Below are 20,792 nucleotides of genomic sequence, written 5' to 3' on the forward strand. Positions count from 1 at the left end.
TCTTAATTTCTGGAAATACATTACTGCCACAGAGGAATCTTTTAACATTTATTTGCATGTGAGAAAAGGAAGAGGAAAATAAAGAGCTTGCAAGATTATGTGTAAGAAAAGAAATAGACAAAAAGGAGGGGAAAAAGCGAGGTGACAGACTTAGCAGTGAGAAGAGGAGAGGCTGGAGGGATATCTGATCATTACTTTGTTGGAACAAACTATAAGGCAAGTAATAGTTTAAACTGGAAAGGAATGGGTGAAAATGTAATTAAGACAAAGAAGTTTGATGAGAAGGAAGGCATCAAGGCATATAAGGAGAAAAAGGATGAAATAAAGACTAGGAATAAAAACATAGAAGTGGAAGGAGTGAATCAGGAGCACAGGGGAATTGGAGGACATGAGAGAGAGAGAGAGAGAGAGAGAGAGAGAGAGAGAGAGAGAGAGAGAGAGAGAGAGAGACATTGGTTGGATCAGGACACGAGAGGTTTGGTGACGGAAAAAACGCAATTATTTATACTGTAAATGCATCAAAAGAGAGGAGATTATGTACAGTTACACAGTTTACACAGTTAGGATGATGGACAAGGTAGTCAATCAGAAAGCGAGAAAGAAAAGAAAGTCAAGTAATAAAAAACAGAGGTCTGACTGACTGACTTATGCAAGCATGGTCTGATGACCTGACACTGGAACCATCCAATTATTCTTGGGAGTATACGAAGTTGTTCTACAGGAAAGTAAATCGGAGAAACAAAATAATAAATAAATGCATCTAAGATTAAAGAATACATTCCTGAGTCCATGGAGTGAGCGTTTTACTACATTAGTTGTTAAGTGTGGAAGTTGCAGGAAGGGCAGAGTTGAATGCTGGAAGATTTGAAGGAGATAGAGTAAGTTTGAAAATGCTTATGGAAGTGACTTGAGGATAAAAGGAAGGCACTTTAAAAGGTGAAAAATCGAAAGACATCAAAATCTGTTATGATTGCAAGAGAGATGCTGCGGTAGGGTGGCAATGGTGTGGTTGAGAGGCTGACCCGGGTTTGAGGTATGCTCTGATGAGCATACCTAGTAAAGATGATAGAGGAGACTTCAAGAATTACAAGGGCATAATGTCACTCTGTGTACATGCGAAGATAAAAGGATAGAGTAGAGACTTTTTAGTGGAGATGGTCTGGTCTTGCATAAAGAATGGAAGAGGCAGGTTAAAAAGAATGAACAAGTCGGAAGCATTTGGAGAATGGATACAAAAACTTAAGTTGTGTACAAAAAGGAGCGAAAGAGGCAATGGAAAAGAAGGATCTTCATATCCAGCAATTTGGTGTATGTGTAAAATAGATAAAAATGATACGCTGCTGACAGGCTTTCTAAGTGTATACAGAACTAATGTTGTGGAAGCTCCTGCACAGGGGTTCATCCACAACTCAGCAGTTTAAGTCTAAATGTGGCATCATCCAAGCCTCAGCAGTTTAAGATGATGCCACATTCAGACTTAAACTGCCAAGGCTTGGATGATGCCACATCCAGGCAGTTTAAGCCTGAATGTGGCATCATCCACGACTCAGCAGTTTAAGACTGAATGTGGTATCATGCAAGCCTCGGCAGTTTAAGCCTGAAGGTGCCCGTTGAGGAGCATTTCTCTGGCGCTACAGAGAAACGGCTCTGTGCCCTACCTTTCGACGCCTGTGCCACTGGCGAAACGAGGAGGAGGTTGACGAGGGCAGACCCAGTGCCGTGACCGAAGATGGTGACGCTGTCGGGGTTGCCGCCGAAGTGAACGATGTTCTCCTTGACCCAGTGGAGGGCAGCAATCTGGTCAAGAAGGCCGAAGTTGCTCAGTCTGGACTGTGTAGGCCGGGGCGGAGGAAACCTGGAAGAATAATGACAAAAATTAAAAGTGAAATCCCCAATAATGTTTGGTGAAAATAGACTCAAACCTAAACAGAGAAATTTCAAGCCGGTTACCTCTCGCTACCAGGTTTTTCACAAGCTCTTTGGAAAGATAAGTATTTTCCTAGACAAATGACTGTCGATATCACTCTTCACTGCTAAGGTGATGAAATTATGAGAAATCAGATAAATAATAGTAACGTATTTTTTAAATAATTTTTGTATGGAAAACTGCTGATTCCAAAGCGGGTTGAAAAAAAGAGGAGGAAAATAATGACGTACTTTCGTCTTCAAAATACAATATATGTATTTTATACCCACTTATATAGAGAAGTAATACTCAAAACGCATTTTCTTCGAACGCATCTGTCAAAAAAATTATATATATATATACATACATATATATATATATAAATATATATATATAAATATATATATATATAATATATATATATATATATATATATATATATATATATATATATATATATATATATATATATATACAGAAAAAAAATGATAGATAAGAAAGCATTTGAGGGTCACATATCTCTCCCCCCCAAACACCAATCCCCTAAACAAGTATTTTTCTTCACCCGGTCTGGTTAGATGTGCGGATTTGTACAAAGTCTTATTTGATAATACAGAAACTGCATCAGACTTCGGTAACAAGAATAGTCAACGACTTTATGATTTAATCTACGTTCAGAACGCACTGGCGGCATCTTTCACTTTAAAAAAATATCTTGTATACATAGTATCGGCAGAAAAGGAATTAACAAGTGAACGAAAAGCCACGGGCGGAATACATGACATTTTCCCAACTGCGTTGGTGAAGGCAAAAATGTCTGCCAGAACAAACGCATAACTGCATGAACGGTTGCAGAAAGAATACAACACCAGAAAAAATAATGTAAACATGCAGCGATGCGAATATTGAACGAAAACAAAATGAAAGTGTATTCCAAGCAGCCTGCGCAAGGGAGACAGAGAGCAGGCGGCCTTATTCGGCGCGGAGGAATTTAGAATTTTGGTATTGCATGGCCGCCGTAGCGTTTCGGAGACATAAAAACTGAGAAACGCCCGCAGCATCTGGGCTGGATCCTATTGGGAATCGATTCCAGATGATATTGGCATAATTTAAAACGAGATGGCCTCAAATTTATGACCTACTTAAATGAAATGTGCATACGGATAGCCCAGGTCGAAATATATTCATATCGGTCCTCCGTCGAGACTTTATCTTACAATATCTGTCGTATTTACACCTAAGCTTATTCCCCGGACAATAAAAGCTCCCGATTTATTAGTAGACGGAAGCAGGAGAGGACGAGACACATGTTTCCCCTGCTTAAAGGCGCTTGGCATTTATCACCGTCTCCCAAGTCATTCTCATCTGAAATAAATATTCTTTTATACTATATTTGCTTTCACGAATGCTTCCTCTGAAAATGCATTCTGTTTGCAGGAATAAAAAACGTAAACTAGAAGTACGAAAAGAGGCTAACTAATATTCATTTTTCTAGGATGAGGAAAGCCAACACATTTAAGAGAGCGGTTTATATTTAACGTATTTCTTATAGTCTCTCTCTCTCTCTCCTCTCTCTCTCTCTCTCTCTCTCTCTCTCTCTCCTGCATGAATATATTACAGATGCTAATGAACTAATCTGAAGGATATTACTTAACGTAGTAAAAAACACATACGCCTGGTAAGTTGGACCAAGACACATGAACGCTAACCATCCCGTGCTAATCAGGAACTGCAGTAGAAACATACATGAGATATTTTGTCCCCTATAGAAAACACCTTGCGAACATACAAGTAACAAGAAGCTTATTTCGTTGTCTAGGTAATCATATTCATGGCCAATTCTTGATTAGCTCTGCATTACGGACAAGTTTCATCGTGATAAAAATTTCATATCGACGTTAACTTTATACTGATTGCCTCTCCCGACGACCATCGCAGTTCTGTTCCAATGACCGTCAATTACGATGATTACAGCAATTCTGCCACTACAATTCGATCATATGCATCAACGGGTAATGAAAGTAAATGAGCTTCATACGCGATAAAACCTGGTACAGTTCCTCCTCCTCCTCCTCCTCCTCCTCCTCCTCCTGCCACGCAGCGGTTGCGAAATGGGAATGTGTGCACGAAGAGGGAAATGGCGAAGAGAGAAAAATTCGGACTGGAAGAAGGAGGAAAGGAAGGAAGGAAGGAAGGAAGGAGATAGGACGGTTGCTAAGAAAAGAGCATCGTCACAAAGGTATCATTTTCATCACAATCCTTAAGTGCGATTGCCAATACCCAGAACCGTTTATTTACCTCTTGGTAATTTCCATTATCCTCGATAACCGTTTACAAAGCAGTGAAAAGAGTCGAGTTCCCTGCGAATGTAAATACCAACAGTTACAATTAATGCAGGAGAGAAGCTAACTGTTGTGCATCGCCACAAGAATAGCTCTTTATTAAGTTGCGAAGCACTTGGGTTATTTCCTCGCGTAGGCCTTATTACATACGATATTTCAAATCATTTTATTTTTGAAAAGAGGGAAGGTCGCAATGAGTAGATGATACTAACGAAACGAAAGCGCGATGGAGGGAACTGAAGTTAAAACTCGATTCTTGGTGCAAGTATTCTTTGGTAATATTACTTCGGCACTGAAAATACACTGCATGAAAAATTTGCGTTAATGCGCCATAATATTTAATCCTTTTATAAATCACTTATATATGCGCGAAAGTATATTCCGACTTAATGTACCTGTAATCTACTGCCTTTTACAATTAACAACTCAAAGTGATGGAAGAGTTTCTTTTTTATTCGGCAAACCACTGCATGAACATTAACCAACAATAGAAGCTTAAAGCCCTGACAGATGTTCATAAAATACCTGTCAGAATTCCTTTTCATCTCCGAGACTTCTCGACCACGAAACGTTATGAGGAAGACTTACGGGCAAAGGAATTTATAAAAACCAATTTTAAACTAGAGGGCAATCAGAAATTGTTAACCTTAGCCAAGACAATGAACATAGTTGCCAAACGACTCTGCATTACTTATGTTTTACTTCACGAATATAAGGACGCTTATTACCTGAATACTCTACGCCATTTATGTGATTTTTCACAATCAACAGGAAGCTGTCATACTTTTAAAATAGATTTGTAACAATAAAAATAGAGATCTTTAATTAAAATCATGCAGCCTTTCCACTTACACGCTAAGATTCACATCATATAATAAATCACTTTTTCTTCTGAAACAGACACATACTGACTAAACATTGGAGGATATACTTGTACAATCAACCAAAGTATGAAATTAGAAGAATCAAGGATTGGAATACCTAAGGATTTTAGGAAAAGCGATTCGTAAAAGAAATAATGTGACGTTATGCCTAAAACTCAGCAGAACTTTTATACTGTCCACTGCTCCAAGTAACATAATTACGAGGAAACTGTGCTGGAGGCATGTCAACTTTGGTAATAATTTTGATAATGCACGTAAACTTATACTCAAGTTCCCTTTGAATATTGGGTGTTTTCACTTTTTCTTTATAATTTTTATTCATTATTCATAAAGCTACGCAATTGTAAAGCTCACATATACATCTATTTGCATCCGTAACAATATTGTGGGAGAAAACGAATACGAAATTATTAGACTTTCATAAGTATACTGACGAGAGAGAGAGAGAGAGGAGAGAGAGAGAGAGAGAGAGAGAGAGAGAGAGAGAGGCTAATTAGCTTGTTGGCTAATCACTCATTTCCGTGTACCTCCCGTGCCCTACGGCCTTTAAAAAAAAAAAGTTTTGAAGCGATAGGTCTATTCCCGTGTTTTCCGAGGTGGTCTGTATGCTTCAGAATACTCTCATTTTACTGATTTTATTTTCTCTTTACGAACCAAGGTCCGTTGTATTCTTACAATGACCAAAATATATAGGCTACATATATAAAATATATATATCTATATATATATATATATATATATATATATAATATAATATATATATATATATTTATATATATATATATAATATATATATATATATATGCATAAAATATAATAATATATAGATATATATCCATACATATATATGCGTACTTCCAAAGTATATTTGTATATATATATATATATATATATATATATATATATATATATATATATATATATATATATATATATATATATATATATATATATAGGTGTGTGCTTTCTTTCCCTTACAATTCTCCTTCCATGACTTTATTTGATAGAAGATTACTGTATGAAGAGCGTTGTCTGAATGAGGACAAGTAACCGCACAATAAGTTCTCCATAGCGACGAGTTATTCAAGGACTTCTTTTCCCTTTTACCTGTTTACAGAATCCGCCACCAGAAAAAAAACATTTCTTGGAATCGATATGGCAATTTTAAATCCGCACAGATATGCGTGTACGTGAATGGTGAGAATATAAAAGAATAGAGAAACTACAACAATGTGTTCAACCATCACTTTGGGCTACAAAGCAAGAGAGGTCGGTATCGCTACCTATCGTGTTTGTAGCACCTTAACACTGAAAATCTACAGCACAGATTCTAAAATAAATTTGTGCTATAATTACTAGTTTGAAAGGATACGAATGACATTTGCACGTACTCTATCCTACTTCTAAATCCTTCGGGAGATTATATTTGAGTTGCCGATGGCTATAGTGTATGTTGAAGGGTGATGGTTTGTGGAGGAGGTCAGTGGTCTGGAAGAATGAGATCTCGATCCTGATTGTAAAAGTATTTTGGATAAAAGTCCCACTACTCATCGAGGCATATTATATATTTTATATATCAAAATCAAGACTGTCAATGGGGCTTTAAATATTAACACCGATTATCTTCATCATTAATATTAGTATAATTAATGCAAGAGAAACATGGCTATTTTTGTGCTGTTATTATGAAGCTTATTTGTAGGTCAACACAATATTCATAAGCTTTCAAAGGACTGGAGGCTGGAGAGTTATATATCATTATGCGACTATACTTCAAAACACTAAAAATTAAAAAAAATTCGCCCGAATGTATGCATTTATGTAAGAATAGAAAAAAGGAAAATAATACGACACCTGAGAGTATTTTAAGGCAGTTTGGCCATGCGAACAGAGTGAACAACGAGAGTTTAGTGAAGAGAGTCTACAACTCGAAAGTGTCCTTGGGGAAGGAGAAGACGACCCAGAGAGGGTTTCATATGTGGCGAGAAAAGATATTGGAAAGGAAGGGCCTTAATATGCAGGAAGTGAGAGAGTGCGTGCTAGACAGGGGTGGATGGAGCAGTGTGTGTGTGTGTGTGTGTGTGGGTGGGGGGGGGGGGGGTGGGGGGGGGGGGGGGATATGATCCAGGGGACGACGAATTTTATGTAGGCGTATGAAGCAGCTAGTGCTGAGGATGTCTTAATGCCCAGGGGGCCCAGACACGATTTAGCAATTAAAGTATGAATGTGGTAGTGACTGTTGAGTTGTTCTCTTCTGAGGCCAACCCTTGTTAGGATGGATATATATATATATATATATATATATAATATATATATATATATATACATATACACAAACACACGTATAGTATATGCACGGTCCCGTGAGTATATGATACACAAAAGCAAAACACTCACCCCACACACAAACCTATATACAATATGCACACACATGTATATTATATATATATATATATATATATATATATATATATATATATATATATATATAATATATATATATATATATATATATATATATATATATATATATATATATGATTATAATCGCTTTAGCACGTGATTCGTTTATCACACATATCCACAGGTGAAAAATAAGAGACAGGGTGTAGGTCCTGACCGGCTTCGGCTTTATTTTCAAGCCATTGTCAAAGGACTGATACATAGTATTAGAAGTCACAAGTATATATACTACAGAGACAGTACTGACGAACATCCACCCACAGGCAGGTGTCAAGGTCGCAGTGGCTTTCAAAAATCATTTGGCTAAAATTTACAATAAATTCTCAAGGGATGCTACCGATTAGGGTATCCATCGTAGGAGACAACAAGTCCACACCTGACAGGTGTCAGGGAGGCGGGGTTGGATATCTCATTACCACTACTGCCCCCTTACCGTGTTTACAAATATAATAATCCTATTTCCATACATCTCTACTGCCTACCTTAAAATTTAAACAGTTTACAAATTTCTTTTGATATTAAAGGATCAAGTTTATACATTCCTTGACTGATGTTCATATTACTGTTGTAACTTTCTTTTATAAAACTAGATTCAATTATATTCCTTTCCATTGCATTATTAGAACACACAATCTATTTTGCCCTTTCCCAGTTAATAGCATGACTGTTCTCACTAACATGTACAAATATACCACTATTTCCCTGTGCATATCTCACACATTGTTTATGTTGTTCTATTCTTTTTTCCAGTGCTTTTCCCGTTTGACCAATGTAAAATGTTGTCACAAGACTCACACAGAATTTTATATACACATCCTTTAGCAATGTCGGGGAAGTTCTTAATAAGTACCTGTTTCATTGTTTTATTGTTTTTAGAAACTACATTAACACCAAAATTCTTGAAAATAAAGCCGAAACCGGTCAGGACCTACACCCTGTCTCTTATTTTTCACCTGTGGTGGTATATATATATACTATATATATATATATATATATATATATATATATATATGTATATATATATATATATAAATATAAAACCTAAAGCTCTTTCTACTAACAAACTAACAGCGAGTGGCTTCAGAGAAAAACAACAAAACAATCCTTATCACATTCATACTTTAACCGCAAATCGTGTATAACCTGTATAAGTAAGACACAAAACATGTCTGAAAAATATTTCAGAAATTCCACTGACACAGACCTTCCTCCGTCATTCACTAAATAAACAAGTGAACATCGAGTCGTGAGTTGAAAGGTGAAGGAAGGGAATAACGAAACATCAGCTGGAAGCAAAGCATGATTGAAAAAACGCATAAGTCCGATATTTTGAGGCTAGTAGAATTGGTGATCCTACACACCGATGTGTGATTTACTGATCCAAGTTATTGCGAAGTTTTGACAGCGGTGTTATTTGGGGAAATACTTTTCCGTATTGATATAATGCTTGTTATACGAGAAGTCTTTATGGCTTTTACGAACAGATATATATATGTATATATATATATATTATTATATATATATAGATATAGATATATATATCTATATATATATAGATTAATCCAAACATCATAGGGACATTATAGTATCCATTTTAAGTTTTCTTTATATTTAGTATATTTCTTTTAATGATGTGCTCTGAATGCTCCTAAAAAGATTTTATATAGATATCCTGGTGATGTGACCATGGCTTAAGAACCGCGTCGGAAATAAATGTATCCACTGGAAGTGTATGTGTTTCTGCGCCCTTTTCCTGCCTATATATATATATATATATATATATATATATATATATATATATATATATATATATATATATATATATTATATATAGATACTATATATATAGTATATATATATACACACATACGTATTTGTGTGTGTAAAAGTATATGTAAGTCTATTTATGTATCCCCCACACGCACACGCGTGCTTATGTGTGCGTGGGCGCAATTATACGCATGTGTGAAAATATACCATGGTTTGATAAAACCATAAAATGTTCCCTGTGTGTTGCATACTGCTTGCATCTGCGTTTAATATTAGCATTTTCAGGCTGGCGCACGTAGTAGCCATCACCCTTCCTCCTCCTCCAAGACACACACACACACACACACACACACAAAATATGATTACACAGAACAGATGGCTGCATGATATAATCGAGGAAGAGGTGTGCAATTTGTGAAAGTCAAAAAAAGCGTAGATTTTCGAGGGGCAGCAAGAATGCTGCAATTTTAAGGAGACAGGACGGAAGGAGGAATTTGGGAGAGAATAAACCACCTTTTGAAATTTCACGGTATTGGGATGAATTATCCGTCCACATGAGAGGAAGCTTGGCTGGTGATGGCATGAGAGAATACTGCGCACAACTTCATAAAGAGAGTATGACTTCATATGGGGATAAAAGAGTGGAGATGATTGGATTATATGATGAGAGAATATATATATTACCAGAAGGGTAGTAGTAAGAAGAACATAAGAGCGTTTGATTTCTTAAAGTAACAAGAAGTCGCAACATGGGTTAGGATGTTATGAGAGAAAATACAGTATTATAAGGAGTAAGAAGGGATGGGTGGAAGGACTGGATTCCTACGGTGATGAAAGAATAAGATATTTGAATTATTATGCGGTGGAAGAGTGTATATGTTCACAATTGGTGGTATAGAATACAGGAGAGAGTGAAGAGAGCTTGGGAGGAACCTGTCAGAGGAAGAAGATAGAGAGGGAGACAGAGAATGAGATGGCGAGATAAAGTGAAGGAAGATATGGAGAGAAGAGGGTTGGTGGAGGATGATGCCTTTGATAGAAGGCAGTGGAGAAGGCGCATCAGGCAACCGACCCCTTAATGTAGGGATAACGGTGGGAAAGAAGAAGAATGCATAACAGAGTGTGATTTCCTATGATAATGAACAATGTAGAGGGTTAGATTACGATGCGACCGGAGAATGCAGTGTCATACAGAGCTGTAAGGAATGAGGGTGTGATTTCCTATGGTGAAAGAAGAATGGAGAATCTTGGATTAGGTAGTGACGAAATAAATAAATTTCAAAGGTACTGAAAATGAGAGCACGAGTGGGTGCACTTTCCCATGGTGGTAAAAGTAGTAGAGGCTTACAATATGAAGTGACGGCAGAATAGTCTCGTAAGGAGTTACAAGGAACGCATAAGGCGGCAAATTTTCTGTGATGATTAAGAGTGTAGGAGCAATGGATCACGATCGGATGAAAGCCTACTTTCACTAGGAGAGGTAAAGTGGGTGTATTTTCCTGTTGCGATAAAATCAGCAGAAACTTGGATTATAGCTGGAGAAGAGAATATGTAATTTTATAACGTTTAGTTAGGAACACAAATAACGGTGTGATTGCCTGAGGTGAGAAAATTTGTAGAAGCTTGACTAATCATATGGTGAGAGAATATTTTAATTTGGAGTTATGAGTAGCGCATCAGCAAGGAATTCCTGCGAAGACAAAGAATGCAGAAGCTTGGATTAAGACGTCATGAGAGAATGCAGTTTCATGAGGATTAGTAATAAACAACTAAACAGGGACGGATTGTCAGAAGAAAAACACTATTTAAGTAGAGTGATTTGGGAATGGGCAGAAGGACGATTCATAGGGTGACAGATAGCATAGAATAAACTATTTCATAGTATTGCGCAAACATTTCATGGCCTTCAGAAGTATAAATATAACATCTAAGAATGAAAAACACCGACCATTTATAAGGTGGAAGCAAACACATCAACACCAGACAGCAAAAAAGAAACAACAGCTGTACTGGATGAGAAAAACACCCTCCGCGGGCAGAGCAAATAACGAGAGCGAAGGGCGAGTAAACTGCAATACCGCCGCATTAAGAAAAAGAGCAAGCAATTTCGCCGCGCGTGTGTGTATGAGGTGGAAAGCAATTTCAACGCAGCAACCGGGGAAGAAGCAATGTCATATAAGAACGCCCTCGCAATGAACTTGCGAAAGATTGATTTTCTGCGGAGACAAACTTTCCCGTTATCGGGCGCTCACGTGACGACGTCTGGAAACGAACAGTTTTCTAATGGCAATGCAAAGGTTCGGACGACGCGACCAGTTACCAGCGTCTCGAAATATTCCGTCCATTTTCAGTCGATGAGAGAAAAAAATCATATTCTCTCTCTCTCTCTCTCTCTCTCTCTCTCTCTAAGACACCGTTTTATCATATGGATGATGTAAGTTCGTTCCACGTTTCAAACTGTGCCAATCAAGTTATAAACACTTTTTGATATAGGAAATCTCTTCATCTCTCTTTTACTCTCTTACGGTTCCAGGTAACTCTCTCTCTCTCTCTCTCTCTCTCTCTCTCTCTCTCTCTCTCTCTCTCTCATTTACGACTCGAAGTATCTCTCTCTCTTACGATTCCAGGTAATTCTCTCTCTCTCTCTCTCTCTCTCTCTCTCTCACGACTCCAAGTATATATATCTCTCTCTTTTTCTTACGATTCCAGGTAATCTCTCTCTCTCTTCCGGGCAATTGCATTCCTCTTTCTGTCTCACTCTACCTGGTGGGTGATGTGACCGAGGCTCTGAAACCCAACCGCCGCAGAGCAGAGGAAGCTGACGAAAGAAAGGCCGCTCCTCTGTCGACGTCTGTCTGTCTGTCTGTCTCCCGCTCTCGGAAACAACTCGACACAAGTTCCGAGATCACACTAACGACAAACACGAACATTTCAGAACTAATTGAAGGCAAGTTGCACATGAAAGGTAAATGGCAGCCGTGGGACTAAAAGGAAGAGGAGGAGGAGGACGCCTCCAAGTCTGATTGCTCTTGCTCAAGACGAACAAGATACAATTGCCCAGGAACTATTCCGAGTGAATTTTCATGCCGAGATTGGCCGCCATCAATTACATCACTGTGAAGGCGGAACGAGGCTAGGTTGGGAAATCGAAAATGTAACAGGTAAAAAATGGGCCGAAGTTTCTTCGGTGCAATCGAGTTTTCTGTACAGCGTATAATCAAGGCCACCGGAAACATTTATTTCTCGGTGGTCTCGTTATAATGCTGATGAGCCGCGGCCCATGAAACTTGAACCACCGCCCGGTGGTGGCATGTCCTCTATCGTTGCCAGACGCGCGATTTTGGCTAAGTTTAACCTTAAATAATATAAAAACTACTGAGGTAGAGGGCTGCAATTTGGTATATTTGATGATTGGAGGGTGGATGATCAACATACCAATTTGCAGCCTTCTAGCCTCAGTAGGTTTTTCAGATCTGAGGGCGAAGAGAAAAAGTGCGGACGGACAGAAAAGGCCATGTCAATAGTTTTCATTAACAGAAAACTGAAAAGTAAAAAAGCTCTCAATAGTAGTTTATAATGCCACTTGCAGGATTTCCCGAAATCTTAATAGGACGTACTTTGGTGCTATTCCGGATTTGGGAGAAAACTCAAGCATTCCTTCATTTAATGGGAGATTCTGGTTTTCGAATCTCAAAATGACTACGCACTCAGAGCACTCAGAAATAGTGAAATAGTGGGCCCAGCTTTTCTTTGTGGTTGGAATTAAATCACATCAATGGCTTCCTGTTTTCCCCCGTGTCAGACTCGGGACCGTTCGCCTGGCTTTAAAAACTCCATTTATAATTTGTATTCCACATAACACTTATATTTCAAGTAACAAATTACCCGAACTCCTTATCATTTGCTTAAGAATGTCTGTTACTGAAATTAGATCAATTACAGGTGTAGTAAGCATTCGAAGTTTTAACCATAATAGTGCGTTTCCTAAGCTATAATCAATCTAACATCTGGTCGAAAATACTTAAGTCACCCAGAAGAGAGAAAAGATAAGGAAAATTCACAGACGGGAAGAGGGAAAGCGATTCCTGTGTGTTTAATAGGAATTCCGTTTCCAAGTCCTGAACGACTCTCGAGGGTCTAGACTGATTGCGGAATTTCGTCCTGAAGTCTGACAGGTTTTATGAGATTTCAGAAAATTCGTCGGCTAGCCTGAACGATTCGCCGGAATTCTCTTCATATTTTGTAAGTAATCATAAATGATTCTTTGTTACGTTGGATAAAACTGACGATTGAGAGATTTGAGAGGAGAGAGAGAGAGAGAGAGAGAAAGAGAGAGAGAGAGAGAGAGAGAGAGAGAGAGAGGTTCAGAAAAAAATTGCCTCAAAATTGGAAGACAATTTAATTGGTTTCTTAAAAATAGTAAAAAATAAAAGGCGATTTTAAGTAACTTTCTTGAACTAATTTGTAGAAACCATGAACGAATTTTGCGTCTTGTAATAAGATCTCATCGAAAATCCTGCCCGATTCCTATGCATTCAAGCACCATACAATCACGACCCTCGCAAAAAAAAAAAAAAAAAAAAAAAAAAAAAAAAAAAAAAAAAAAAAAAAAAAGTAAAATCCATACTGTACGGCAGCGACTGAAGTGACATATTTCTCCCTTCCACTTGGCGAGGCCCAGTTCCACTTTAACATGCGACGGTCATGATCCTTGTAACATGAATTGGCAAACTTCAAACCGACTTTACATGCCAGCGAGCAGAGTCGGCTAAACTCCAGTCCGGCAAACAGACAAGTTCAATTAAGAGAGATACATCAACGTCCTTTTAAGATTCTCGCAGCAAGATGGAAAAGCCTTTTGCATCCAGGGGGATAACACCGCACCAGAGAGAGAGAGAGAGGAGAGAGAGAGGAACCGAGGCAATACACAAATGGCAAAGGATATCTCCCGATCTATCCGACAGGTAGTCAGGCAATTGACGGCTCGACACATCCCTTCTGCAGGCTGACTGAAAGGTTGACATGACCAGCCAGTGGTCGAAATGGGAGGCACATGGGTAGAGTACTGGATGGGATGGGGAAGGGGGGGGGGGGGTTGGGGGGTTTTTGGAAGGAAGGGGAAGGGGAGGGAGAGGCGCAGGGACGAGACTAGCGAGCAGGAAGCGAGAGTGATATCCCTCAGAGGATGGAGGAGGTCTGCTTCGAAGCTATAAATCGACCCTGACACCAAAACATCTGTTTGATTCAAAGGTTCGAGTAATAGTAAATTGATTTTTTATTTTTTCCTTTACAGACGAGATTGTAAGGTTTCATGGATTTTTTTACTTTCAATCTCCGAGTTTTTTCTGTCAAAGGTTTTTTTCTTGCTCTCTTCAAATTCTTTATTTCTCTTCAAAATCCTGAACTGGTGACGACACTTGAGGCGAAGTACGGTAATAGCCTATGGCACTCACAGCTTTGTTTATTCTTCTCTCTTTTTGTCTTTCTTTGTAAGCATTTTAATGGTAAGGTGTATGTAAACATGAACATTAACAGATACACGTATATATGGGTATGTATCCGCATTCATAAATACATACACATAAAGACACTCACGCACAATATATACATACATACATACATACATAAATAGTATATATATCTTATATATATATATAATATATTATAATATATATATCTATATATATATATATATATATTATTCAATCGCTTCTCACATAATAATTTCTTTGTTTGCTACGAGTCTCCTCACACAATAAAATTAAGAACGATTATACTTGATAAAGATAATTTCTCAGCAATGAAATCTGATGTAAATTAATTTTCAAAATTATCGACAAACTTAGACGAATGTCTTGGCTGTTCACAAGGTTATATTAATACCATTGTGAACAACCAAGATATTCGTCTAAGCTTGCTGATAATTATGGAAATAAATTTCCATGAGATTCCATAGCTGAGAAACGCACTCTATTATGTATATCATTCTTAACTTCCTTGTGTGAGGAGACGCGTCACAAACAGAAATTATTATGAGAGAAGCGACTGAATAATATATGTACAATAGCAGCTGTCGATACAAATGTCAAATGGTGGAATCTTCACTAATTAAACAAGATGATAGGATCTACCTTTCCAGTGGAGCCTGGGACTCTGATCTGATAGACAACATCTTCCTTAAGGCAACAATGAAGCGTATTAAGAGAATTAACAGCGGCGTCCCCAGGCATCACCTAAGGGCATATCTCCTACTATGTATTTCACTAATGAAACTCCTCCTGTCATTCACTGCTTCATAAGGGTGGAAGTAAGCCCACCGAAAAATAGTAATTTGCTTTAAAACAGTGTTTTAATAAGCCTTTTATACTTGACATATATCCTGTTTTAACAGAATTTATTTACACACATACACACCCACACACACAACATGTATATTATATATATTATATATATATTATATATATATTAGTATTATATATACGTGTGTGTGTGTGTGTGTGTGTGTGTGTGTGTGTGTGTGTACATATAAAATTATAAAATATATATATATATATATATTATATATATATATATATATTTATAACTTTTATATGTACACACATGCATATATATACTACGCATGCATATCAAAATACTCACCCAAATCTATCTATATATATATATATATATATATATATATATATATATATATATATATATATATATATATATATATAGATTTGGGTGAGTATTTTGATATGCATGTGTAGTATATATATGTGTGTATTTGTTACTTTTCATGTTTACGTACTTCTTACTCTTCAAATGCATACAGAGAGAGAGAGAGAGAGAGAGAGAGAGAGAGAGAGAGAGAGAGAGAGAGAGAGAGAAGAGATAGGAGAGAGAGAGAGAGGAGAGAGATAGCTTTCATGTAAAGATTTCGCGTAAAATATCAATTTTAGGTTTGGCGATTCATGGCCTTAGGTTTCATAAGATCTCAATCTTCCTACTCCTAAATACTCCAGATTTCCAATAACTAAATTTTAAATTGCATAATTTTTGGAACTGCAAGGCTTCCATTCCTCAAATTTTCAGATATTCCGTTCGTATGATTCTTTTTCTCAAGATATTCTGGTTTATATTTTTTGAAACATCATATCTCAATTATTGATAGACTGTTTTCAATTACACGTATCCGGCAAGCTCTATGTTTGTTTGTTTTTTTTCCTTCAAGTCATTAACCTGCCTGCAATAACACATCATATGAAACAGCGTCCCTATTAACGTATATCTTCCAATGTCTCTGATAAATAAAACTTAAAATATGAATACAGAAAAAATAATGCTTCGTAGTCCACTTGTTCAAGATAAAAAAAAACACAATATTCAAATCCAAAGTAAGCTATTTATATCGATAAAGTGACAACCATCAAATTGTGAGTTAAAACAAGAATTACTGGACTTGATTCACAAGAAACCCCAACTTCATTTATAACAGAATAAGTTGACGTTTCTTTTTATTCATTCTAACAGTAACTAAAAATGTGTTATTTTTATTTCATATAAATTTTTTGGAACCGGTAAAATTCTTCTTAAATACTACTCTATCTTCTCCTCGTTTCATCATCTATTTTTCTTAGTTCATAATATTTTGCCCTCGCTACAAAAATAAAATAGCTCTCACAATATTTTATGTTATCTGATTAATTACCGAACCAGGATTCTGTGCTACAATGTAAATATTAACTTAACAATTAAAATTAGTTGCGCTTGCACATAACACTCATACTCAAAGTATAAATAAATATAAAAGGAAACCAGAGCATGTAATAAAACAATACATAACCCTATCAAAAGCAATTTTGAGGCCAGATATAAGCTCTGTGCCAACATTACGACCGTCTTCTCATCCGCTGGAGGGTATTCAAACTATAGCAACAAGGAATTCAAAATTTCATACATATCTGATTTTTACCCTCTGCTTTATTCACAGCCCCCAAAAAGGCTTCTGAGAAGCGCTGATAAACTCTTAATCAGCTTATGATAAAGAATTTCGTAACTAAAAATTCCGAGAAGAAAACTTCATCTCGCATAATTCATGATCTTCCTCGCTCAAGCTTTATGCTTCCTACACGTTCTTGCAACGACACTATCTTAATTGCTCTCATTAAAAACACACTAAGAGATGTCGCTGATATCCCCAACTTCGCATGCATTAAAAGGAGCGGGGAGAGAGAGAGAGAGAGAGAGAGAGAGAGAGAGAGAGAGAGAGAGAGAGAGAGAGAGAGAGCTGTGTGTCATTACGACCAAAGAAGGAAAGTTTTTCGAATTAAAAGCTGATGTTTAGGATTATCATCGTAAGGATGAAAAAGATGTGGGTAATCATTCAGATATTTCTCAAATCTTGAAGTTTTGTTTTTTCATCAAATACAACATGGGTCTCCTAACAAACATGACCATCATTCACCATTCAGCAAGTGAATCATGGAGCGGGCGTGGTACGAGATGGTAATTTGACAGGATTTCAATCTCTTCCCAAACTTTCTGGTCTATCAAGCTAAAAAATAATAAAAATAAAGCTTCATTTCCTATCTTGGGAGAAAGAATAACAGCAACAAGTTTAACAATGCAAAATGTGCACTTATTTTTCAAAAGGGGACAGGGGTACTTCAGTCTTATGTATTATGAAACATCTATTACTACACACTTAAAAGCATTACATATATAATATCATCTGAGGTAAATTCCAAGAACTATGCTTTGTATAACTAAGGCTGTTAAGTTTTAAACCTGCAAAAAAATGAAAAAAAAAATGTATTAATATAACTGCATTCCTTGAAGACATTTTGCAAAGGAATTGGGAATCAAAAGGGATTTGAAAGGGCTACAAGATAACAAAAATCAGAGGATTCGAGGACAAAATACCTCTTACCACATGAATCTACGCGGAAGTGAGATGTTATATCCGGTAAACTGACATTCCACGGTTAATTGTGAAAGAATTTTCATATGTAATTTCTATCCTAACATTCAAAGCAGAGGAAGACTTAGCGCATTAACGTAACAAAGTACTATGACGGAGTTCTTTGACATTTACTTATGCATTTTGAAAGAGGAAAATATATTGTATTGAAATTTGTTTTACAGTGAGCCTGCAGAATTTCTAAGCGTTGAAAACCGTTTTAGGATTGTTTATGTACACAATACTCAACTCGAGTACCCTTCCATAAGTTGAAATGGTCAGTTATACAAATAAGGCTGGAAATAAGTTCATACGTGATGAATAAAATATTTCAATGTATGTGCCAATTTACATGAATAGTCAGGTAAATTCGCTACATTCAACAGTATCCATACTAAAAATGTCTTTTATATATATATATATATATATATATATATATATATATATATATATATAAAAGACATTTACTTATGCATTTTGAAAGAGGAAAATATATTGTATTGAAATTTGTTTTACAGTGAGCCTGCAGAATTTCTAAGCGTTGAAAACCGTTTTAGGCTTGTTTATGTACACAATACTCAACTCGAGTACCCTTCCATAAGTTGAAATGGCTCAGTTATACAATAAGGCTGGAAATAAGTTCATAAGTGATGAATAAAATATTTAAATGTATGTGCCAAGCGCAATTACAAGAACAGTCAGGTAAATTCGCTACATTCAACAGTATCCATACTAAAAATGTCTTTTATATATATATATATATATATATATATATATATATATATATATATATATATATATATATATATATATATATATATATATATATATATATATATATATGTGTGTGTGTCTGTGTGAGAGAGAGAGAGAGAGAGAGAGAGAGAGAGAGAGAGAGAGAGAGAGAGAGAGAGAGAGAGAGACTGGTGTATGTGAGCGGATGATTGTTGCTTGTGTTTATCTATTGGATGAATGAAAGACTCTGAACTACCAAAATCATAAAATTATCCTGTGTGTGCAATCAAAACAAAATAGACAGGGCAGTGTATTATGAACAGTTCGGTATAAAAAGGAGTCAAGGTGGACGTATTCTTGAACCCTCCTCAAGGTAAAAGTCTCTCTCTCAAAGTCTCATTTTCTTTGCTGGTTTTCAGGAATGATCGCAAATCTGCCAAATGGCCAAAGGATCGGTCGCCATCATCAGCTCCCCGCTCCCTCCCCAAACCCCCCAAGCCAACGATAGTTGGAAGATAGAGAAGCCCCATAAAATACTTAATTCGATATGTAACATTGTGAGTGGCGGGGTTAGTTTTCTTTTTATTATGCTAAAATAACAGGAGAAAGAGCATCAATATTTCCATCACTCTGCCTCAAAAACCTGTGGAAGGCGTTTTTAAAAATATACATGTTACAAGGAGTTACAAGGAGTAAGATGTCTCAAAGACTTATTATAGATATAAAATGAATACTATAATGCTTGGATGACATGATAATAATAAAACGTGTTTTTAAAAATAGGCAAGACGCCAAGCAGAAAATACAATTTTTCTTTCCAAACCTGGCAGTTTTGAGTTTTATGGAAATAATAATTTTACCAAGAGAGAACAATTCTTTATAATGCACTACTTCCCTAGTAATAATTTTTACCGTTTGTCTGTCTTTGGAAACTCACGGTTTGAAATCATCTATAAATTAACGTTCACGGCAAGTATACTTTGCCATGATACGAATTTATGCTTAGGTCAGGTATTACTGAACATCATAAAAGTCCCAATTTTTTAATTCAAGGAACCCGGGTCAAGTCCAACATACAGATATCAAAGGGACGCAACAAACCACATCAAATCTCTGGCTTCGCTTCAGTTGGGGTTAAGGGAAATATTCCACAAATTCGAACACCGATGAGACGAATTCCTTTTAAGGTTTTCGCCAGACATTCAGAAGACATTTGTGATCTCTTCTCAACTGTTCGCTTAGTTTTTAATATTACAAAAAAAATTTTAATGAGGAACTTGCCATATTTATCAGAACCTTATATAATAAGCATTAAGATATAAGATTGTCTAAATAAGATCCTGTCAGATCATCAAGATTTGATAATTTTAAAGCAGATGAAATGAAAGCGATAGAAATAGTTATATACAGAACGCCCTGTGGTGATACGGAGAACGATTTCTCTGGGACTCGAACACCAGATTAGATAAAGAATTGAAAACTTTGTTATATTAACAACGTTAAATAAAAAACTGGCTCCCTGTCTTCCCAAGCGGCTCTGAATAGCCATCTTTGAACTGACGTTTTCAAATATATCCTGAATAGTTTGTAGTTACAGGAATCACGGCAATTTAGCGCAAATGACTTCGTAATGCATAATAATGATATATATGTGTACACAAACACACACACACACATATATACATCAAAGGCGAAGGCAGAAATCAAATCACGCGTATCCTGAAGGGGCAGGAAGGCGCATAAGCGCTGAT

At 36.6% G+C, this 20,792-nt stretch overlaps 1 protein-coding gene across 1 annotated transcript in view; it reads right to left on the bottom strand.

Annotated features, from left to right (window-relative positions):
• The window catches only part of LOC135224611 (mucin-2-like), a 122,275-nt gene that overhangs the window by 82,227 nt on the left and 19,256 nt on the right, over nt 1-20,792 (bottom strand). Inside the window, 2 exon segments of the mRNA XM_064263783.1 lie at nt 1,659-1,835; nt 1,838-1,855. Of these exon segments, the coding sequence (XP_064119853.1) occupies nt 1,659-1,835; nt 1,838-1,855 (195 nt within the window).

This window comes from Macrobrachium nipponense, chromosome 12 (genome assembly GCF_015104395.2).
Source record: "Macrobrachium nipponense isolate FS-2020 chromosome 12, ASM1510439v2, whole genome shotgun sequence".
NCBI lineage: Eukaryota > Metazoa > Arthropoda > Malacostraca > Decapoda > Palaemonidae > Macrobrachium > Macrobrachium nipponense.